This window comes from Phaethon aethereus, assembly GCF_964289735.1.
Source record: "Phaethon aethereus genome assembly, chromosome: 1".
In the NCBI taxonomy this organism is placed as follows: Eukaryota; Metazoa; Chordata; class Aves; order Phaethontiformes; family Phaethontidae; genus Phaethon; species Phaethon aethereus.
The window spans coordinates 17,040,489-17,065,653 of record NC_138575.1 but is presented as its reverse complement, the minus strand read 5'-3'; the positions used below and the strand labels follow the sequence as shown (position 1 = coordinate 17,065,653).

The following is a 25,165-nucleotide window of genomic DNA, read 5'->3' as shown; positions in this document are numbered from 1 at the left end:
CCAGTTACATATTCTCAAGTCTGGGGCAGTTGGTTGCTTTACACTTACGAGCTACAGGTCCAAGACTTACATTTCATCCATTTCCATTTAACTCAAAACAAACACAAAGTTACCAACATACTTACTATAGCTAAAGCTACAAGCCACTTGCCAAGTAATTACAGTTAAATAATACAACAAAAGAAAAGGAGGATGAGGTCAGTTAAAAAAAAAATTTAAAGTTGTCATTAATCATTACTAACATGACTGCTTAACTAACACTACTAAAATAACAACCAGACACTTCATAACGGGAGAGACAGCTAAAAACAGTCTTTCAATAATCTGCTCTAAATAGTGCCTTCACTCTGTTCATTTTCAGACATTCTTGGAACGAAAACCACCATATGACTTTCCTGCCACTCCTTGGAGAAAAAAGGAGGAAAAAAAAAAAAAAGCGTTGTATCCATAACACTCAATCCACCAAGTTCCAAAGCAAACGGCAGAAAATTTCTTCATATTTATTGTTGACTGTTTCTAATGAACAGAAGTTGCTCTGTTTCAAAACAGAAGGTAGACTGTTCAAGCAGTGACTGAAAGCTTTGAGCTGGTAAATCCTAACTGTGCAGGAAGGGAAAATAACCCACTGGCTTTAGTACTGTTTTAAAACTTACAAAACAGAAAGGAACAATGTTATCCACCGTCTTCAGCTCTGCTGGTTCAGCTACGCATTTTTATAGGTCTGAATTCTTAATTCTCAATCTTAATTCTTTCCTTCATGTCTATTCATCCTATTTGCAGGGCTGCAAAAACATCCACACTAGCAGCAACAGCATCAAAAATTAGAGTGTAATTTTTCCATCCTTCTATTCCTGTGCAGTGACACTGTATTCAGCTGCTCCGTGGAGGCTTGACCACCTCACTGCTCTTTGTTGGCTTCAGACGATGCTTTAAAAGAAAGCCTCCAAGAAGTTAGTTAAAAGTCAAGGCAATTCAGGAAACTATGCTAGAAATTCAGTAGGTAGCATTTTTCCATGCTGAGTCATGCTCCAGTAGGATGCTGGATGCTCTTCTGCTGCAAGCAAGCATTTCAGGCAAATATAAACTGACAGTCCCCAAACTTTCCCTGCTCCCCCTTCCTCCATTCTCCAATTCCCCCCAGCATTTGAGATGTTTGCGAGTCTCTTGGAACTGATTCTAACAACACTCCCCATGAAGTTTCAACCAGGTGCAAAACTTGGACAGGCCATAATCTTTCATTCTGCTAACTGCAGGCTGATTTTCAGTTGTGGTGGAGAGAGGACATGGGGGGGAAAAAAAAAAAAGATAAATATTTTTGTTAGTTTTTAGCATTTATAAGGAAATACCAGTGGAAAGCTGAAATAATTGGAGCTTAAGTAACAAGAGAAGTCAAAAAAAGGTACTGGTCACAAGTGACTAGTGAAACAAGTTTGCAGTTGGTACTGCAATAAAGACTATCAGGGCCTCGCTCAACATCACCTGTGCAAGGAATACACTAGAAGATGGAACGTCACAGGAAAGCCAGTTTCCACAGACAAAGTCACGTCCCCAGGCTAGTGGGTAGAGAGCTCTCTGCTGCAGAAACATCTGCACCAAGGGCCACGCTGCCACCATTTCACGTCCTCAGCTTTTTATTCCATCTGAGAGAAGTAATACAGAAGGACTTACAAGACAATATATGCATGGAACTACATAAGCACAGCACCTTCTCATAGATAAATCCCATTCCCTTCATTTATACCCCTTCAGTTCTCATAGAAGAAAGCACCTGTAGCACACACTTAGATACCCTGAAGGCAAGAAACCAGCACGATCAAAAGCTTTTTATTAAAACAGCTCTGTCAGAAAACTGGGAATTTTATTAAAATGAAGACCTGCATCTAAGTGTGGATGTTGCATGGAAAATAACTTTCTGGCTGGTAAACCAGAAAATTTTCTAAACATTTTCAATTTTACTAAATATATGAATAATTGGAATATTTCAACGACTTATTTGTTTGATTTGGGCAACGATATCTACACTGGACAAAAAACTGCAGCCACTATGGCTTCTTCCACTCGCTTAGAGTATTAAATTACCCCACTGCCAGTAGAGAAGAACATCCTCTATGTAAAGATAGAGAAACATATTAGAGAATGGCTTAGGTGGAAGAAAACATTTTAAAAACTGATCGACAGATGCTTATCACCTGACTAAAGATGTGATGCTTCAATATTACTTCTACTAGCTCTCCATTAACAATTAAAACTATCCAAATAACTTATTGACTATAATATCCAACATATCACTGGAGACTTTCACCTAACAAAGTAAAGGAGTGTGCTCTGCTACCTCATCAGGTAAGTACAGGTGAATTCATATTCTTGACTTCTGATAACATATAAAATAGAAAGGGCTGCCTGATTTTCTAACAGTTGAGCTTCCACTCCAGGCAGGTAGAAAGTTCTTGTTGGCTAGGCTGAGCAAATTCCGTGTGGAAATCATTGTGGAAAATACAATCATTCTCCTGGTTTAATTGCTACTAACATGCAGACCTCACTGCACTAGCAAGCCTACAGTTTGGAATTACCACTATTAAAAATAATACTGGTAATACCATTTCAGCAAAGTTTTAGCTCCAGGACAGAGCACATCCATAATATAAGTGCACCCTGGTAATGCACCACAGTGTAAACTGACAGGTTCACAAGTGAACTACACAGTTAGCTCATGACATACACACTGTGAATAAAATCTAGAAAGAGCTAGCCACCCCCTTGCTACTTGCATCTGCTTTAAATAACTAATATCCATGCTGGCATAACAGCCAGGCTAAGTACTTTCTGCTTCATGTTCTAGCTGTAGGCTTAATTTTTCATTAGGGCTCAGGTTCCCTGATTAGGTTACAAATCCAACCAGAACTCCAAAACTATTAATGCAAAGTCACTTTAAAAAGATAAATCATGCAGCAAGGTAGATGACACAAATTAAAAGCAGTTCTCTCAATTTTACGTTACAGACATGGGAGGCTCTGCCTCCGTTTCTGGAACAATCTTCCTCTTCTGGGCACAGCTGCCAGGCTGGGCACTGCTCTGCCAGCCTCCCTTGGCTCCAGCGCACACAAAGCGGCAACACCTGATCCTGGGATCATCTCTCTCTGCCGAGCGCTCGGCTGCGGCTCCTCGGGGACAGAAAGAAAAGTCTATCCTGACAAGTTTCTTCAGGGTCTAAATCCATTTCTTTGTCTTGACGGAATTCAATCAGCACTTCTTGGCACATAATACTTCTAAATCGGGCATTTCCCAGCTGCTCTCAGAAATCATCAATGCAAATAATTTGTGGTTTGTCTGCTACGAGTTCATAGTCCCTCATGCGCTGGAGGTAGCACAGATGCTTTCAAAACAAGTATCCTTATATAAAATAAACTGTTTCAAATTGCCTTAGAAATCTAAGCTCACTAACTGTTTACATATCAGGACTACAGTAAAGCTAGCTGAGATGGCTATGGTCCCTGCCACAAAACGCGTGACCAAATATCTCATTCCTCTCAGCACTTAACATCAGACAGGATGTTCCTTTGGCTTAAATGAGACCTAACAGGACAATGCACAAAGGGAGATGCACACAAAGTTTTCCAGGATCAATACCCAAGCTAACAAGAAACTCTGACAAGAAATGGAAAACTATGAGCTCACACAAAATAATGCAGTAATGGCACACTGGTAGTGCCTAAAGGCCAGGGAGGGTCTTACGCTAACGCTTATATAAAGCTTTCATAAAGGGTCATCCATTTATTAAAAGCTACAGACAGATATAGCTACATATTAGTCCGTAACTTTAAAGCTCTTTCAGACTGTTTCCTCACCAGCACCATGAAGTCAGAAGAAGGGATGTTAATGCAAGCTACAAACTCTGCATCACCAACTGCTCTGAATCGGGCAGCTGCCTATACACGCACATGACTTGCACTGCATGGTTGCCCTCAGCTTCAAACACACACCACCACCGCTTTCACAGTAAAGCTCAAAAAAAAAAAAGGGGGGGGGGTGGCCAAGAAAATCATACAGCAATAGCAAAGCTCTAGTGTTTTGGCCAACCTTGTTCCCACTACTTAAAATAATTTCCTTCAGCACTACAAACTTTTTTGCTTTAGCACTACAAACAAATTGTTCAGTATCTTTATTGATGACCTGGATGAGGGGAACAAGTGCTCCCTCAGTAAGTTTGCAGATGACACCAAGCTGGGTGGGAGTGTTGATCTGCTGGAGGGTAGGAGGGCTCTGCAGAGGGATCTGGACAGGCTGGATCGATGGGCAGAGGTTTAATAAGGCCAAGTGCAGGGTCCTGCACTTGGGTTACAACAACCCCATGCAACGCTACAGGCTTGGGGAGGAGTGGCTGGAGAACTGCCCAGCAGAAAAGGACCTGGGGGTGCAGGTTGACAGCCAGCTGAACATGAGCCAGCAGTGTGCCCAGGTGGCCAAGAAAGCCAACAGCGTCCTGGCCTGTATCAGGAATAGTGTGGCCAGCAGGAGTAGGGAAGTGATTGTGCCCCTGTACTCGGCACTGGTGAGGCCGCACCTTGAATCCTGTGTTCAGTTTTGGGCCCCTCATTACAAGAAGGACGTTGAGGTGCTGGAGCGTGTCCAAAGACGGGCAACGAAGCTGGTGAGGGGTATGGAGCACAAGTCTTATGAGGAGTGGCTGAGGGAACTGGGGTTGTTCAGTCTGGAGAACAGGAGGCAGAGGGGAGACCTTATCGCTCTCTACAACTACCTCAAAGGGGGATGTGGTGAGGTGGGTGTTGGCCTCTTCTCCCAAGTAACTAGGGATAGGATGAGAGGAAATGGCCTCAAGTTGCACCAGAGGAGGTTTAGATTGGATATCAGGAAAAATTTCTTTACTGAGAGAGTGGTCAAGCATTGGAACAGGCTGTCCAGGGAGGTGGTGGAGTCACCATCACTGGAAGTGTTCAAAAAACGTGTGGACGTGGCACTTCAGGACATGGTTTAGGGGGTCTGGTGGTGTTGGGTTAACGGTTGGACTTGATGATCTTAAAGGTCTTTTCCAACCATAATGATTCTGTGACTCTGTGAAACAACATTTCGGGGGAAGAGGAGATAGAAGGCTGCTTATTCCAGCATATGCTAAGCTAACAGATATTTAGAAATAGAAATCGAATATTTAGACTAAACTTCTTAAGCTAACTGGTGTTCTACACAAATAGCCCAGAAGTATTAAGCAAGGTATTAGAAGGGTAGTAGTAGATCCAGTGCTATTTATTTTTTCTAGAATTTCCAATTTTCTCTAAAACAGGTAGTTACAATTCTTCCACAAGAATCTGCTGTTACAATTTCAGTGTCAAAGCTAAAAAGAAAAATATCTGCAGTGTTTTAAATTTTAATATTTTGCTAACTCACGCTACACAAAATTTTAATTGTACTGTTCAACTGATTTCACCACTGAATCTGAAGAAAGGCTAAAGCAAGGATCAATGATAGCAATGAAGGCTCTTTCTTTTTTTCAAAAGAAACATGACAGTTAAGCAGATGGTACCACCTTAAGATCCTCCCAGAAGACTTTGTGTTCTTCCTGGTTTCAACAATAGACTTTGCTTGCCCATGCCTTATCACTTGACTTTTGTTAACACAGAAATACAGAACTCTGTCATCAAATGAAGTGCAACTGCAATGCAGCCCTTATGTAAGCCTCATCACATGAATAATTAGCAGGGCCCATAGGAAACTACAAATAGATTATTTCCCAACCATACTTAGGAGAGTTAACCATTTCTAGACCACTGAATTAAGAACCAGTGGATGAAGAATGGGAACAAGACAAACTGAAACTGTGAGTGACAGATTCAGGACAGGGAGGGATTACGTGGAACTAATGAAAGGAGAGGGTTTCCCTGCCTCTTGAAATTTGAGGTCAGGACCGGCTGCACTTCACATACAATAATGTTTTTAACTAAACACGTAATTGGATTCTCAATCAAATCCAGTTGACTGGTGTTACACAATATGTCAGATTAGCATGAGATATGTCTTATAAGCATCAGAATGGATCAAAAATGTACACAAACTCTTGTGTCTTTTCTATACTACTCATCATCATCTTAATCTAGAGGTATCACAGTTTTCAGTTCAGAGTAACAAGACTTCAGCCTGTGTACACCGGCAGCCATTGCAAAGCAGCACATTTGGGTTGTTGACCTCTAATCTACAGCAGCAGTGTTGGCAGAGGGATCTTGCAAAGGCAGCAAAAATGGAGAAACACAAAGACTGTGCAGCTGGAAAACAGTACAGCAGTGACATACCACCTAAAACCTGCTGTCACAGCAGGGACTGCTAGCTTCAGTATCTCTAGCAATTCTCACAGGAACCACGGGGTTTTTTTAAAAACAGTAATATCTGATATTTGAAGTCCTTTGTCACCTACCTTAGCTAATGTAAACTAAACAAACTAGACCAGGATCCAAACAAGTGAGAAAAATCTGACCAAAAAAAAAATTTGTTTTTCCTTTTTAAAAAACAAAACCCTACACCCAAGAGGGGTCCTTGTGCAATTTGTAGCTCTCCTGTGATTTTTGCATCAGTCACAAGCACACTGAGCTAAATTCCAGTATATAATGGCACATAATAAGGACATCCAGAAAGATTTGTGGATTAGAAGAAAGGAAAAAATCTCTGAGTGTCCTTGAACCTTTCAGACTTCACAATAAAACTGTCTCTACACCTTCTTGTCATTCCTACCTAGCTTGTGGGGGAAGAAAGGGAGAGCTCTGCAAGGCCATTTCCTTTGGGAACAAAACTTTCCAGCTCTTTCCAAAGTAACTGAAGATATCCCCTACTCTGTGCTCCAATTGTACCTATATAATAAGCAATAGGAGTCTCCCCAGCACATTAAATACTGACCAAATACTCAGAAGATGGGGTCATTGATACTCCAACAGCAGAGCTGATGCTATAAACAGATCAGATGTCCAAGACTTTGTAGCTTAGCCCTGTGCTGAAGAATAAAACCTAAAACAAAACACACCGATTATTTAATTATTTCCAACCTCAGAAGCAAGATGGCCAGTGTCCCCTAGCTGGACGTTTGCACATGCTGGCACACAGAAGTGGAGACACTGGTGTATATAGGGTATATGGCATCACCCACCTCAACAGGTAGTAGTATATATATATACAGAGAACTCCCAGTACTGGTGACAGCTGCAGCAGACAGACAGACCCCTTAAACACAAAAATCCCTCAGCTATTTCTCCCAGCAGTACCTTATAAGTTATCCATCCAGTATCACTTTACATCAACTAACAGTATTGCTCACATATTAATATATCCATGTCTTTGTTTTAACCTAGCAGTTTTCCTTGTGCTGTTCCCCTCACCTACTTTTAAGATCTCCAGAGATGGAGCTTTCAGCTTCAAAGGACAAACAGATAAGGAAAATAAGCCTCAATAATCTAACTTTTATACTGCATTTTAAAAGTAAAGTGACTCAGAGGGAAAAGGCCGTACAATGTGTTGAATGCATTAATACCTGAAACCCTGGGCTACAATATAACTTTAAATCATGCCTTAAACTGATTGGTTTTGAATATTTAAATGCCACCCCTAGAGCCATTTTGAAGGATCTGACATTCAGAAGCTGGAGGCAGATCTTGTAGAAATGCGAGACAACCAAATGGCCAATGCATTATGAGCTGACAGGGAAGAACCAAACTAAAAACCCTACACCCTACAGAAAACAGCAAGAGTGACTCAAGAAAAACAAGGTTACAAATTTGGTATTTGAAATACAATTAGATCACTAAAACATTTAATGCATTAATACACTAAATTCAACTTGTAGCTGTTGCTATTTTGAACAGAAAGTGGGTTAACAGTCAGGATCTTACAGTTTATTTTTTATTATCAGAATGGAGAAATAACACAATGTCAATTCATTGTGAGCTCAACTTCTGAGCAAAGGAGAGGACCTCTCACACACATTGCTGTGCTGGAGTGACCATCCTCCTCTATACCAAGGGAGTGACAAAACAGGAGAGCAATTTTCACTAAAACAGTGCAGTCCGTTACAAGCATTCTGCCCCACTAGATATTCCCTGGTTGGACACATAGCCTTGCCCAAAAGAAGTTTAATCTTGAAATTAAAAATGCATGCATAAATTACAGAATACACATACAAAAAAGCAGTCAGTTGTCTGGCTAGACTACAATTAGTCGAATTTCCTTGACATACCTGATAAAAGTTGTAAGTTAGTAGCATTTCCTAGGTGCAATCTGAGAAATCAAAAGCATGTGTCTTCAAGAGACGCAGATATCATAAGCTTCTAAGCATTTTCCTCAGTCTACCAATACATTCCTCTGTTTTAAACAGATTGAGCTTCAACCAGACAACTCTTACACAGATACTAGGCAGACATCCAACAATACAAACCAAGCTCGTTAACTTTGCCCAGTGTTCCACACACATTACATGTACACACAAACCCAAAGAAATAAATAATTTAAAATCCAGTTTTCAAGAGACAAGACAAAAACTGATAATGCACAAATTATAATTAATTTCCAAGAAGTCATAAGAAACTGTTCCAAGTTAAGTAACTGATGCTTTGGGCTGTATTCACAAGATTATCATGTGCTTCATGTGATAAACCACTGACTATTGTCTGCATTTCTTTCTGACTTACAGAAGATGCTGTATCAACAAGCCAGAAGAACTGAAAGACCAACAAATGAACGGTCACAGGGGGGCAGGGAAACAGACACCATTATTCTATGAGACGGCTGAGGAGGGCATGAACATCTGAAAAGTAAAGAAACATTAAACAGTGCTGGAGTTAATTATTCTCATTAGTCAGCTTGGCCAAAAGAATAAGTGAGCTTAAACTGTAGCAGAGGAAATGCAGGTAGAAGGTGACCGCCACGTATTTCTGCTGGGAGAAGAGGAAAGTAGATTATTACCTACAACTGAATCACACCCCAAATGCCTTCACAGCAGCAATATCACACCTACCATGAAATAGTTTTCAAGACAGGTAAGGAAGGGTTGGATGAGGGGAAGGAACAGACTTTAGAGCAGAAAGAATACAGCAACCATGCAAACAAACAAAAGCCTCCAGTACTTCATGCTGTGTATGCTTACAACACATTACCCCCTAATAGCAGCCATATCACCAGCACCACTGGATGACTGTCAGTCCCCCAAGAATCAGCTCTACCATATTCAGAACCCATCTGAAGAAGAGGCTGCACCCTCTTTGCTGAAGCTGTCCCCCATATCTCACCCTTTTCAACAGACCATAGGCACAGAGCTCTTCAATATCTTCCTCACTTTTAGGCTTGCCTGCTCTCTTACAATAGAGAAGATTACCAAGACAACAGACCCAAACTCCTTAATGAGGTTCACACTGGAAGGACAAGAGGCAGTGGTCATAAACCAAAGCAAAGGACTTCCCAACTTGCCATAAGGAAAAAATTTTGCCTATTAGAGCAGTCAGGTATTGGGTGCCCAAAGAGACGGAGGAATCTCTATCCTCAGAGGTTTTTCCAAGACTTAACTTGATACAGCCTTGAGCAACCTCGCCTGAATTTAGTTTTGACCCTACTTTGAGTGGGATGTTGGATCAGATGACCTCCTGAGGTCTCTTCAAACTTGAATTAGTCTAAGCTTGCCCTTCCAAATCTGCAAGGCTTCATTGTTCATGTGGACTTTGTCATACCCCTGGTAAACATATTCTGACATCTGAATGGGATCATTCAACTGTGTTGAATTCAGGTCCTGGCACTCAACATGTAGCTTCACAAAATTACAGACAATTGGGATGGAAAAAAGAGCTGGAAGGGTCAAAGAGGTTATTCACTCTACCTTTCCGGACCAAGATAATATCAACTATGTCCAAAATGTTCACAGCAGTTATCAGTTTGAACTGTTTTTAAAAGTCTCCTATATGGGCAATTCCACATCTCCAGAGTCAAATTGTTCCAGGACATCCATCCTTACAACAGAAAAATATTTTATTCCTATCTTTCACTTTTCTTCCTGTAATTTAAGCCTATTACCTTTTATCTACTTCACCTTGAACATGAAGAACAATTTATTCCCTTCTACTTTGTATTTGACTCTAGGTATTTCAAGACACTTCTCTTAGCAATCTTCACTCCTCATATCTCACATTATGGAACCAGTCATGTTTTCCAGACAGTTATTTCCCTTCTCTTCTCAACTTCCCCCAGTTAGCCCGCATTTTTCTTGAACTTCATCACCCAAAACCTAACACTAGACATCAGCCAAGACATTAGCAGTACTGAACAAACGGTATGGATGATTTTGCACCTTACATAAAAACTCCAATTTATATATACAATAATTTTCTCTATTTGCCACAATACAACATTGCTGTTTCATGCTTAATTTTTACACATTATTCATACTCCCTTGAATTCTTGCCTTACAGTACTAGCAGAGCGCACACTGGCCCTTTACATTCAGTCAAGTATCATCCAAGATGTAGGCCAACACCGTTTTATGCAAGTCCTCTCTTCCCAAAGAAAGATCTTAGCCATTCAGCAGTCAGGAGAGTTAAAAATCAACAGAAGCATTGGCCTGGCATGGGCCAGCCCTGCTTTCAGGGCTGCAAGCACAGAACAAAGCACTTTCATCTGAAGCTCTCAGCTGTACAATGTTTCTTCCTCTTTGGGGCCTACCAAGGCTTTACTTGTTGACGTTTGGAGAACAATGAAAAGTCCATCTGTTCCTCAAAAGCTTTGCTAACAACGATAATCAAATACATCTATACAGCTATGCTTTAAAATGCAGAGCCAGGACAGTGGGTTGACTGGATGACCAGCCATTGTAGATCACTTTGAGGACTGTGGAGGGGAATAAAAAGAAAGAAAGAACAAACGAACAACAAAAAGAGACACCCACAAAACAAAAAACACAAAAATAAAAACACAAACCCCTAAAGTCTGATGCTTCTGAGAGTACAAAAGAAAAAAAAAGACATTTAATTATATTGATGTTTAATTGCCAAATAGTTTACCTGTCAATACCAGTTCAGCCCGACTTCAGATCTCATTTTTAGAGCTCACTGAACACCAATCCCTTTTTACTGAACTCAAAGTGAAGATCAAAATGGCAATTTTATTTTTTCTAAGTGATGGGCTGACTGATTAGATTAGACAGAAGCATAAGCCGCACTCTAAGCGATATAGATTGAACAGGTGGCCTTCTGTCTGACCTACTAACTCTTCAAACACTGTTAAAAGTAGAATCCTTCTCTTTTTCCATCATGTCTAGAAAACATATATTCAGATACTTACTCCCTCTTAACCCAACATGCAAATGTTTTTCTGGTCTTTAGTAAACAGTTTGCTTATAAAACAAATCCACCTTTCCCAAATATACCAGTTATTCACACAGGTGATATAATTGTAACCAGAAAAAGAAAATACAGGAGATGTTTAGATGGTATCAGTGTCCCTAGTCTGCAAAGTAATGTGTGTAGATAAGAAGTCTTAAAAAAAAAAAAACCACTCAAAAGGCATCACATTACAGAGCCAGAGCCTAAAAATAATGATTTCATATGTACTTAAAATTAAAGACCAGACTTCAAAAGGAATGCATTTGAGACTAGGGAGTGAAATGAACCTTACCTGGACAACTTATGTAGCGTGAAAACTGAAGCAATACATGGTTTGCTTAGAAGGTAAAAAAAATGAGTAGTCAGCTATTTCCTACAGATCAAAGTGTCTGGTACAGGCATAATTTTTTTTCTCCTCTTCACACAGAAATAAATGGTGGGGTGAGGGAGAAACAAAGCCATATACATGCTTTTGCAAAACAGAATTTTTAATTGTAACACTTTTCATAGAATGTAATGACTAACTCAGGTGTTTTAGTACCAGTTGCTTTTCTCATGATACTACATCATGTATTATTTATGTCACACCAGAAGTGTTTATTATACTTTGAAGCTACATCTTTGGCTTGAGGATCTTGTGACATAATTCTAAGATGTCAATACACAAAGCGCCAGTGGAGCACAGGGAGGGAAGAACAGGAAAGCAATATTAAAAAAAATAAATACAAAAGATTCACTACCTACACTCATAGCCCGCACATATCTTCATACAGGTGGAATGGGGATACAGAGCTTCTGTCCTAGGACAGAATTAAGCACAAACTAAGACAGAGGCACTGCTGCAGCTGGCAAATATATTTAATTAATACTATCAAGTGAGAGATTAGCAACTCCAAGATCTTGGGCTAATGAGCTACTCAGAGAGACACAAAAGGTCTCAGGACTCATCTCCTAGTTAGCCCATGCTAAAGGGAAGAAGTGTCCAACATGAATGCTAAGAATTACTGGCTTTGAAAAACAAAATTAGATAAGTAACTTCTTCATTTTCAATATTTTGAGTAAGTTATATAAACAGACATCTCACTTAAGTCAACCTCCTTTCCTATCACTTTATTCAGTGGATGTTGTCTACCTGGACTTTAGTAAAGCCTTTGACAGCGTCTCCCACAGCATTCTCCTGGAGAAACTGGCGGCTCGTGGCTTAGACAGGTTTACTCTTCGCTGGGTGAGGAACTGGCTGGATGGCCGAGCCCAGAGAGTTGTGGTGAATGGCGTTAAATCCGGCTGGTGGCCAGTCACGAGTGGTGCTCCCCAGGGCTCGGTTCTGGGGCCAGTCTTGTTCAATATCTTTATAGATGATCTGGATGAGGGAATTGAGTGCTCCCTCAGTAAGTTTGCAGATGACACCAAGTTGGGTGGGAGTGTTGATCTGCTGGAGGGTAGGAGGGCTCTGCAGAGGGATCTGGACAGGCTGGATCGATGGGCAGAGGCCAACTGTATGAGGTTTAATAAGGCCAAGTGCAGGGTCCTGCACTTCGGCCACAACAACCCCATGCAATGCTACAGGCTTGGGGAGGAGTGGCTGGAGAGCAGCCCGGCGGAAAGGGACCTGGGGGTGCTGGTTGACACCCGGCTGAATATGAGCCGGCAGTGTGCCCAGGTGGCCAAGAAGGCCAACAGCGTCCTGGCCTGTATCAGGAATAGTGTGGCCAGCAGGAGTAGGGAAGTGATTGTGCCCCTGTACTCGGCACTGGTGAGGGCGCACCTTGAATACTGTGTTCAGTTTTGGGCCCCTCACTACAAGAAGGATGTTGAGGTGCTGGAGCGTGTCCAGAGAAGGGCAACGAAGCTGGTGAGGGGGCTGGAGCACAAGTCTTATGAGGAGCGGCTGAGGGAACTGGGGTTGTTTAGTCTGGAGAAGAGGAGGCTGAGGGGAGACCTTATCGCTCTCTACAACTACCTGAAAGAGGGTTGTGGCGACGAGGGTGTTGGTCTCTTCTCCCAAGTAACTAGCGATAGGACGAGAGGAAATGGCCTCAAGTTGCGCCAGGGGAGGTTTAGATTGGATATTAGGAAAAATTTCTTCACTGAGAGAGTGGTCAGGCATTGGAACAGGCTGCCCAGGGAGGTGGTGGAGTCGCCATCTCTGGAAGTGTTCAAAAAACGTGTGGATGTGGCGCTTCAGGACATGGTTTAGGGGACATGGTGGCGCTGGATTAATGGTTGGACTTGATGATCTTGAAGGTCCTTTCCAACCTAGTGATTTTGTGATTATTTGCAACATATTTATAGAGGATACTCTTATGTTTTAAACTATTACTGATGACTGACATAACCTTTTAATGTTGCTAACAAGTCACATACTTTAATATAGTCTCTTGACTGACTTTAATACTCCACAGCTATATGGCTTTTCAGTGTAAGATGCTCCCTTAACTTGTCTTTTGCTTAATAGCGCTAAAACGAACTATCATGGTTAGAGATGGAGGAAAAAAAATAGTCAATGAAAATAGTGAAAAAATACACAGCTTTAAACAAAGACAATAACCAAGTGGTTGGACCATTGACCCAAGATGCGGAAGACCTTTGTTCAAGACCCCAAATGAGATTAGACCAGGTAAACAGAAAAGACTGATCAAACTCCTCAGTTTGAGATGTCTCCCAAGAGAAACATTTTCTGTCCACTCCTATTAGCTATAACCTTCCATGTGTTCAGCTGTGGTAGTGGAACTGTCATGCTAGAGCATGCTACAGTCCTTTAACTCTTATCCACCTTGAGAATGAAGTTTTATTCATGTTTTTAAGGATAAATTTCTTTGAACACAAATGAAAGAGAAAATTAGTGTCCTTCAAAGCTACAGTATACAAGAGAAAGCATTTCAAGAAACCTGAAGTATTCAAGAGCAAGTATGGAAAAAATACATTAAATCTAAAGTGTCCTGCAAAGTGTTAGGTATTTGCTAAGCAACTGAAGCATGCAGAGTTCCTGTAACAGCATGAACACAAGAACCACCAGTAAGACACCAAAAATTACCGAGACAACAAATCCTTTAATACATTTTTTAATCCAACAGTGGAAATGCACTCTTCAATTTGAATGCATATAAATTGCTACGTATAGTAGAACAATAATATCATTATCACCTTTTACTAAGGTTTTATTGCTCTCAGCTTGCTATGTTGAAACTCCACAGTAAACAGGCTCAAGGGACATGTCATTTTTTGTTAGGTAGACTTAAAGACCTGAAGATGCTTAAAGGGTACATTGCCCTAAACAGCAAGCCTAGCATTTGCCAGCTGATTAAAAAAAAAATGTTCCTTAAACAAAAATAAATTATTGGCAGTGGCCAACTTTACCAAATCTGTTGAGGATACCAACAAAAATAAAGGACCAGATGGTACCCCCTCCTCACTCCTTATTTCCGTACAGAGTCTATCCAGGAAATATTTTATGCTACTCAACTGTTAGCTCTGAATCAGCAGCTATTCGCATTTTAAAATACATATTGAATAGACCTTCTCTACACATCAAACTCACAGTGACGCTGACCTTAAAATCCTTTCACCATTCTACCATAGCAACAAGATGCAAATGGAAACAGATCAAACAAGAGAACATGTTTGAAAAAAAAAAAAATCAGGCTGTGTTTCTCCCTTTAGTCACACTGGAGCAGACACATTTATTCCAGAAAAGTTTCACCAGGGAAAAGTGGAAATAAACAGGGAGAACTACAAAAAAGGAGCGGGAAGAAAATGAACAAAGATTTAAAAGAATTTTAGAGGAGAAGAGAAAGAGAGCACAAGAAAAAGGCACAGCTCACGTAGTTACTCTTGCTGGACTTGTTCAGATCTGGTTTGATTTCTAATTAAACTTTCTTGTTTGCCAGTTCAAATGATTCTTTTAACTTCTTGCAAGTGTTTTACATAGAAATAATATCAGCATAACAAAAAATTCTCTGCTCCAGCAGCTGTTGATACAGGAGGATACACTGAATTGTTCCCTTTAACAGAAAAAAGTGCACCTAAAATGGCTTTATTTCTCCAGCAGTAATCAGGCAACAGAACATGAAAGCAAGAATTCCAGCAGCCATTGCTGAGTGAGCAGCAACGGTGATCTATAAAACGCTTAAAGCAAATAAAGGGAGAGCAGAGGGAGGGAGCAAGGCTCCCTTGATCCCAAGCACAAGGGCCATTCAGCTATTATAGAAGAATTTACAGAAGTCACACTGAAAAACTGAAAATGTGAAGCCTTGAGTTCAGTAATAAAGGAATGTATAGGCCAACAATATAAATCCTAACTCTCCATAGAGCATAAGTAGTAAAGAAAACACCATTAAATGGAAATTGGTGGCTAACTTGATGGATATTCAAAGCGAAGTAAACTCCCAAGGCTTCAACAAACTTTGGGAAATGCCAAGTTCGAAATGTAATTCATCCAGAAGCATGTACAGACCGCTCACTGCTTTTTCTTCTTAAATTCAAGACATACCCATCTTTTGACAAGGAATACATGACATCAAGGAAAAGGTCGAACTAGGATTTCTTTCCCCTCCATCAAAGAATGAGTTTGCATTTACATCACATGAGTGGTGGAAAGGGAAGTTTATTTCCTAGAAAGCAACATCACAGATTTCAGTCTGCCCCCAGAAATATCAGTTACGGATGATCAAGTCAGATATGATGAAACCTGAATTAATTCAGTGGCAGATGGTGTCGTGTCTTTTTTTCAGCTAAAATGCAAAACATATGGATGGGGTAGAGTAAAGTTTCAGCAAAGGACAAAGGAATGTTTAAGTCAGGGAACAAAGAGAAACATCAAAACTAACAAAAGATATGCAACATAAGCTTTCCAAAAACAGTATCTCTCTTGTAGCTTTCCACTAACAGACTCTCCAAAAGAGGTATTTCCCAACACCTAGTAAGTCCTCCAAAAATTACTATTTAATACTCTTGAATTATTTTTTTTCTTGGTGGGGCATACTTATAGACTGTTGAACTTCATTAATACAGTTACTTTGAGACATTTTCAAAAAAAACAAAAACAAAAACAAAAACACTTTCACAGCTTCCCACTGGGGGAGGGGGAGTGAGTGAGCGGCTGCATGGTGCTTAGTTGCCAGCTGGGGCTAAACCACGACAATGGGTGATAACTATTGTCTAATAAAAGGAAAGCTTTGGTTCCTTTTAAGGAGCCAATGGATAGTACTGTAATCTGTTGCTTATCTATTTACAGAATGATTTATGAGAATGCTTAGCACTGTATGGGAAGTGTGAAATGAGTACCTCTGCCCTCCAGAGTTCATGATATATACCACAGCATACATGGCCATTCATCTGACAATTGAGGATCTATTCATGGCAGGAACCTTAAACACAGCTGTGTTTCCAGAACAGCAGCCCAAGAAAGAAAATCAATTTCAACAGCCATCAAAGTGCTTCAAAACACACCTGTCAAAAAGATAGGCTTCTTCCACTCAGCTGCTTCTTTCCTAATTTATTTAACAGTACCTGGACCTAGCACAGAGCAGAACTTCAGTGTAAAATCGTATCCTGAGCTGCATCCAAAGCAGCATGGCCAGCAGGTCGAGGGAGGGGATTCTGCCTCTCTACTCCACTCTGCTGAGACCCCACCTAGAGTCTTGTGTCCAGCTCTGGAGCCCTCAGCACAGGAAAGACATGGACCTGTTGGAGTGGGTCTGGAGGAGGCCACCAAAATCATCAGAAGGATGGAACCCCTCTCCTCTGAGGACAGGCTGAGAGAGTTGGGGTTGTTCAGCCTGGAAAAGAGAAGGCTCCGGGGAGACGTAACTGCAGCCTTCCAGTTCTTAAAGGGGGCTTATCAGAAAGATGGGGACAGACTTTTTAGCAGGGCCTGTAGTGATAGGACAAGGGGTAATGGTTTTAAACTAAAGGAGGGTAGATTTAGACTAGATCTAAGGAAGACATTTTTCACCATGAAGGTGGTGAAACACTGCCCAGGTTGCCCAGAGAGGTGGTAGCTGCCCCATCCCTGGAAACCTTCAAAGTCCTGTTGGATGGGGCTCTGAGCAACCTGATCTAGTTGAAGATGTCCCTGCTCATTGTAGGGGGTTGGACTAGGTGACCTTTAAAGGTCCCTCCCAACCTCAATGACTCTATTAGAAAAAAAAGGCTGAAAAAGAGGAATGCAGAAGATGAAAAGGTAGAGCAAGGCACAACAACAAACAGCAGATTCTGTATGGGGAGAAAAGGACAAAAAAAAAATGCAGAAGAGGTCCAACTGGTCATGTAGTTCAAGAACTGGGGGTATGAAAAGAAGAAATCCAGTGTTTCCGCAACAAACCTTTGCAGTGGAAGGCTAAGGTTACAAGGGATCAACACATCTCATTTGCCTTATCAAAAGTTAGCACTGTATCCTGATTTCATGCCACAAGCAGCTTGATTAGTTGCAAAAACCTCTGTTCCTAAATTGAATTAGTAATCAGTAAGTTTATCTATAGTACTTCATCTGCCTTTTGGAATACCAGAAACACAAGCTGAGTGGTTTTAATTAATCAGCTACACTTACTACTCCCACTATTATTTTAAAAGTTTCCCCAATAGATCCATTACATTTTGCATGCATAATTTCCACACTTGGCAAACATCAATGTATTTCCACACTTGGCAAACATCAATGTTTCACCTTTGTGATGCACTATCACAAAGTATTGCAGACACCCAGGACAGGTACAAGAAGGAAACTTTCTAGATGATTCAGCGAAGAACTGGGTGGCCGGATCCCACAGCCTCTCCACACACGTGAGGAGGAAGGTAGTAATACTCCTCTTCTTTGCTTGAGGGATGAAACACAGAGCAGATGCCAATCACAGCCGCTGAAGCAATAGCAGTGAGGTACCACTCTTGCCAAAGTAGGGAAGAAGGCACATATATACAAACATACCAAGGATGATGAAAAGTGGAAACTTTCACAGCTCTGATCTTTACTGCTCACTGATGTGAAACGTATCTGGTTATAAAACACCATCCCCTAACTCCTCTCTTCCCTGGTTCTTTGCGTTCTGACCATTAACACAGTTCTAACCGGGCTCCAGCTTTCACAGTGACATGCCCAATGCCAAAACCCTACCTTCTTTAGCTTCACCAACTGTCACTTCATGTCCTGTTATTGTCCATTCCACCTGAGGTGTCATCTAAGCATGTCTGAGTGACCATCTTACTATTCCAGACTACTGGTCAGCTTCCACAGCTCTTGTCCTTTTCACATTGTTCTTAATTATCTGCTCTTCTGTCTTCATACAGCACCTTAAAAGGCAGTATTACAAATCAACATCAGCTTATCATCTATATGTCTGGGACCTCCACTGACTCAGAGTGAATCAAGGCCACTTTCCGCCTTTGGAAGGCTAGAAGATAGATGTTTACTTCAACATTCTACATTGTTATGTCTTCTCCATAACAGGATCCAAATAACAGACATCCTTCCATGCTTCATTAGTTAGTAGTCCTCCATGCAAGCCTTCTGGTGAGCTCTGTCCAAACATTATTGCTCTCCAAGAGTTCCCTCGCTTAGCATGTATCCAAAAATGCAAAGGACTTGAGTCAAACTTTCTTGTCATCTTAGATCATCACTGCTAGGATGTCCTAACTCTAAGGCTCGAAGACATATGGAGTGAGGATAGGCACTGTTACCTCTCCAGTTGGACCTATTTCAATTCCTATGACACAGCTCAGGTCTCGTTGGTAAAAGTAAGCATAACTCTGCCCTAATGGTTAGGGGCACTGACTGCAGTGACCTCATCTAGTCCCTGCATAGCTCATACAATGACTCTTTAAAATGCAATACTCACGCAGACCGCTGGCTCTTGAGGATCTCAATCTTGGATAAGAACTTCATCTATCCATCATGCAGGAAGCCTACATGCCATATTTTGGCTGTGGACACCACTAAAGTGGCAACACAAACATGAACTAGGAACTATAACCTATATCCTTTTTGTGGTCTTGGTTCCAGAAGGATGAACTATGACATGTATTCCATTTCATAGCCTCCTCAGCAAAAGTTAGTTTTTATATGCTGAAAAGATATTTACAAAAGCAAGATGGCAATTTCAGATTTACGAAACCAGTAGTTTTTCTACAGTTAAAGAAAAACCAGCCATCTGATTAGGTAATTATCACGGAGGCCCTCTGATTTAATCTGAAAAGAGACACTACACAGTTACCCAGAGAGCAAAGCTCTTTGTCAATGTTACACACCATCATCAAATTTTAAGTCCAGAAATCTTTCAGGATGGTTGACAATACAGAAAGAATTTTTCTTCTTAATTGGGGAATTTAATATTAGTTACTGGATTATCTGCCAAACTATTTTCAGCTTTCATGCTTCACTAAACCGGAGTATGTAGCTCATCGTTCACAAACCCATTATTACAGTGAAGAAAATGGGGAGCAATTAGCATACAAGACGATAGCTTAAAGGTGGTGCTAATTGGAAAGAATGAAGTATTTCTGAATCCGGTTGTACACAATTACGTGAGATAACCAGATTCTGAAAAAACAATTTGCTGAACAACTTCAGGGATGTCTATTCAGTAACCTATGTTTAAACTTTAAGCAAATTAAGCTTTGCAGCAAGTTCAGTGCAATACGCCTTTGCAGGATCTTACTTCAGTTACTACCACGGGGGTTGCAAGCTAAAAGCTGGTCCTGCTGTAAAGCAAGCCTTATTCAGGAAACACACATATGAAAACAACAACTCATTCATTCCAACAGTGGATCACTGAACTAAGCTCTAGTTCGAAGAACAAAACCAACAAGGAAACAGAATATAATATTCATAACGCACGGTACAGCATGGCACTGATACACAGCGAGTCGCAAGACTAGATGAATTATAGGACCATGCAAAATACCCAACCAGAAATAATAGAAAACCATCTACAAAGAGCTACTGGTGGGAAAAAAATAATTGTGCATGCTTTTGTTCATGATTGCTAAGCAGAGAGGGAGAAATCTTGTACATGAAGAGTTAATCTGCCAAAAGGAAGAAAGACAGGAGTAAAGATGCAATTCTTCATTACTAACGAACTGCACTCAGACGTAAGATGTTAGTTAGACAATTATATTACAGAAACATGCCTTGTAACATTAGGGATTTGTTTTCAAGAGCTACAGCTGGGTGATTTTAATTCACTTTTACAAATTCTTTGCCATATTTTATTTCTAATCTATTTATCACACATCTACAACTATAAACATATTTGCATCAGTAGGTTTAATTCCTAGCTGTGACAAACCTCTGTATTTGTAAATGAACTTCCACATCACTATTTTTTTTGGCTCAGAACACATTTAATATTTTCTTCAAATGACAGAGCAGTCTGTAAACCTCTAACACGCCCTATTTTTAGGATCACACCTATCTCATATTTTCCTTTTTAAAAAATACAGCCTAATTATGCTTTGGAATAATACCTCCCTGTACTTTATGTGAAAAATGCTTCAACAGATAACACCACCCACAAAAGCATCTCTCCCACAGAAAATGCTACTGTCATTGGCAACCAGACTTTAGTGGCCAACTGCGCCATACACACCATGTTCTCAGGCAGGGGCGGTGTTTCTCTGTTCACTAAAAATATTATTGAACCATTCCCACACACATGCACACACACCAACAACAGCACGCAGGAACACCGCTTATTCCTACCCCCTCCCGAGAAAGACAGATCCCTCTTTGTCTTCCTGTACAACCCCTGAATTATCTGCCAAGGTGAGGTGCATGTAGTGGTTCCAAGGACCCACTGGTAGATACAGACCTTCCCCTAAAGTCTGGCTTCTTATGGCGTAATACTCCAAGTGCATTAGCATATACGATAAAGAAACGTCTTTGAGGGAAAGAAATAAATCGCCATTCAGTAGCACAGTCAAAACTCAAATATCGACATGCATATACATATATATGTGTGTGCGTGCATGTGTATATATATATATGCGTCTATATATGTATTTTTTTCTCCCCTCATGTTTGAATTACGTAAAGACATCTTGAAAATTAAGGCATCCGTGGGCTAATCTGGAAGTTCTTCAAACAATAAAATAATATCTTCACATAGAAAACCAAGAAGAGCCAAGAGTTCACTGATGAACAACAGATTTTTATCTCTGATAAAAAGAGTAATTTGAATTAACTGATGTTTTAAAATGATATAAGCTCCACTCCCATTACGACTTCTGCATATACCTATTCGCCTTCACTGTGAGCAGCCTCATGGAAGTCCACCCCCCTCCCGGCACGTAAGGTTAGGCACAGCCTCCGTGGGATAAAAGCCTTTATCCTTCTAAAAATACCAGGCTGCCTGGATCCACTCACGCGAAGCTGCGTGATGCAAACGGCATCGCTCCAGTCAAGGGACTGCTTTACCTCCATGAGTAAGCACTTGCAGCACCGAGCTATAATTAGTGGGCATATTTTTAGGGTCATTGCTGAGAATTAGAGAGAAATGACTGAGAAAGACCTCAGAAAGGGTTTGCTGGGGCGGGGGGGGATATCCCCCTCTCCTTCTGCTCTTTCCAAGCGCCGCAAGGAGAAAGGGGCTCGGCCGGGCCGAGCTGCCCCACGCTTCCTGCAGGGACGATGTCCCTCGCTGCGTCCCTGTGCGGCCCCGACGCTGCCCACGGGCGGGGAGCTCGCACGCCCGCTCCGCGCAGAGGGCTCGCTCTACGGCGCTCCCGGGCACGGCCGGCCGCGGTCACCCGTGGCGTGAGGGCCCGCGAGGAGTAGTCCCCACCCCGCGCCGTCCGCCCCCCCGGCCCCCGCCATGGGGCGGCGCCGCCGCTGCTTACCTGACCGCCACCCGCACCGAGCTCTCGTCCTGGCCGGCCGACATGGTGCCGGGGGGCGGCGGCGAAGCCGTGCCGGGAGCGGGGGGCGCTGCCGAGCCGAGGGGGAGCCCGCCGGGGAGGAGGTGGGGGCACCGCTGCGTCTCGCCGCTCACCTCCTCCTCCTGCTCCGCCACCTCCTCTCTCCAGCCATTTTAGGTGCCTGAATGAATAGGTAGGAGCCGCGGCAGCGCAGGGCGGTCCGCGCCGCTCCTCCTCCTGCTCCCCCCGCCCCGCTCCGGCCCTTCCAGTCCCTGGGCGGAGAGCGCTGTCAGTCAGCCCCGGGCTCCGGCCCCCGCCCCTCCGGGCTCCGGCCCCTCCGGGCTCCGGCCCCCGCCCGCTCCAGCCGCAGTGCGTCAGCAGGCCCCGCCCCGGGCGCCCGCCGGCGGCGGCGCGGGCTGGGCGGGCGGCGGGGCGCTCGCCTCGCGGACCTCTCCTCAGGCGCGGGCACACGGCCCCGTGTGCAGCGCTCCCCACAGGCGGCTCTCCGGCACGCACCCCCCCACACACACCCCCACACCCCCACTCCGCATACCCCCCTCTCCGCACACACCTGTCACTCGGCCACGCGCTCCTCACGCACAGCCCTTCCCACGCACGCCCCTCGCGCGCTCTCCTTGCGCGCGCCTTTCCACGCACACCTATGGCGCCTGCCCTCCACGCACAAGCTCTTCTCGCACGTGCACTCAGCGCAGCCCCCACACCCGCCTCTTCTTGCACGCGCAGCTACGCGCTGGCAGCGACGGGCGCGCGCCAGGCCACGCGTGGCGTCGGGCTTACGCGCTCGTCCCCCGCACGTACGGACGCAGCGCACTGGCGCGCCTGCACGCCGCGCTCCACACGCACAGCTCGTCGCACCACGATTCTCCACTCCGACGGGCGCGGCTCTCGCACACGCGCGTGCACAGCCACACACCAGGGCTCTGCACGCCGGCTTTCGAGGCCTCCCTGCCGGGAAAGAGGAGCTTCATCCCCTGCCAGGGACGGGGGTTTCGCTCTTCCACCTGTGTCCCGAGCGGGAACGCGGCCTCGTTCCTCCTCGTTGCCCCCGGCCCTGCGTGGCCGCCACGACCTGCATGCCGGCGGGAGCACGCAGCTCTCCCGTTTTTCTGGCCATACTCTGCAAGTCTGTTTGCCCCGGCTGCTCCAGCCAGGCATCGCTGTTCTCACTTCGCTAATGAAATGCCTCGTTTTTAGTTGGAAACCGAGTGGGCGGATGACATTAATTTTTGATGCAAACAGTATCCCTGCCAGGAAACAAGCCCGGTTATTTTGCCCAAAACAATTCACATTCCGAAGGAAGATTTTCCATCAGAATAGTCCCGGATTTGAATTTGTAATGATATGCTAAAAACTTGCAGTTCAAGTTGTTTTGCTTCTGATAGCGAAGGCTGTTCACGCCCAGGCCCCAGCCTCTGTCAGAGACGGGCAGGTGAGGTCTGCCGGCGGGATGGGGCTTCTAGCCGTGTCCCTGGCTCTCTCAGAAGGCAAGTCCCTCCTTCTCAGAAGTTAGCTGTGTTATTGCTACTCTGCATGTTTTTCGTAGTTATTTTCTTACTCTTTTCTGGTTTTCTCTATTCATTAAGAAAATGGGATTGTTTCTGGAAAATGGCCAACCTGGAGGTTGCTGTACAACGTGATGGTCTTCTGCCGCCTTCTGACTTACACAGCACCGCCGCACAACGCTCCGACAGCATTTCAAAGTACAGCGGACTGAAGCTACGGAGCATATCGCTGAGGCATACTGGGATAATATTTGTCTGAAAGGCAGAAAAATGGAGACCCGGGTAGTTCAATCTGAAGTCACCGAGGGAATCTGGTACAGGCGGAACAAAGCCTACGTTTCCCCGGGCTTCCCCCAGGCTCACTGTCCTCTACTTAGTGCTGTAGTCCAGAGGCTTTGCTTCTCCTCTTTTTCACAATATTTTATAGCATAATAGAAATAAAGAAAAAGCTCTTGCGGGTGAATTATGTTAGCATTCATACGAAATAGCCTCAAAATGGAAGTGATCAAAGGCTCATAGTTCAGGGCCCTTCCAGCTGGGGGGGGGACCAAACACTCGTGACCCTGTTGTACATCTGCCTGTACTGTACCGAGCTATTTAAAAATACCTGCAGCCCATCTGTGGTAAGTGGCATCCTATAGCATAATTAGGTTATCATAATTTATTTACAACAGATTTACAAATCAAGCTAACGATAAAGCTTAAGCAAACAGGGGAAAGACAAAGGTCGCTCCGTTTTCGCTGTAATAGCTTTAGTAACTTGGATACTGTCTTATCGGAAAGTATCCAATACATTTTTTCAGCTGACACAGCTGCAAGGTTAGTGTAACAAGCACACTCCAGCCAAATTTGTAGCCTGGCACCGTCCCTCCGCGTTCGTTCCACGCGGCACCTTTTGCTGGGTAGGCCTCAGTACGGCGACGCTCATCCACGTCGCCCCGAGCAGGCGTGTAAAACCCTGCTAAGTCAGTGCCGCCGGGTCACCTGCGAGCTGTGCTGAAAACACTGCGGGGAGCCGCAGCCGCAGGAGCTGCCTGCGCCTTTCTCGGTCCTGGCTGCTCAGGCCCAGGATCATCTTCTAGATCTTGCCAGGGCAATTTCTTTTCTGGCCCTTGTGTGCCCCGAGGCGTTTGCTTCAGCCTGACCACATCCAGCCCTCTCTCTTCCACATTGAAAATGAAGATAACGGGTCAAAAAGTCCGGCAGAAGCCCTGCTGAGCTTAATGTTATGTATACAGGTGGGTTGGTATTTACAGGTCTGGGACCTTAATGACACAGATTTGCTATCCACATTAGGATTAAGCAGGAAGTCATAAATTCTGGTGCTGTAGTAAAACTATTCCCTTCTAATTTATGGTTATTTCAATCCTACAGTATTACACACATATTTTCTGTTTTAAATACTTCACTCCCATGACAGACTCCTCTGAAATTGATATAGCA

General features: G+C 43.2%; 1 protein-coding gene across 1 annotated transcript in view; it reads right to left on the bottom strand.

The window, feature by feature from the left end:
- Nucleotides 1-22,225, bottom strand: part of KIF21A (kinesin family member 21A) — a gene marked incomplete at both ends in the record, with an annotated part of 102,474 nt that extends 80,249 nt beyond the window's left edge. The window contains one exon of the mRNA XM_082011450.1: nt 22,182-22,225. Coding sequence (XP_081867576.1) covers nt 22,182-22,225 — 44 coding nt within the window. The remainder of the gene's footprint in view (nt 1-22,181) is intronic.
- Nucleotides 22,226-25,165: the final 2,940 nt, after the last annotated feature.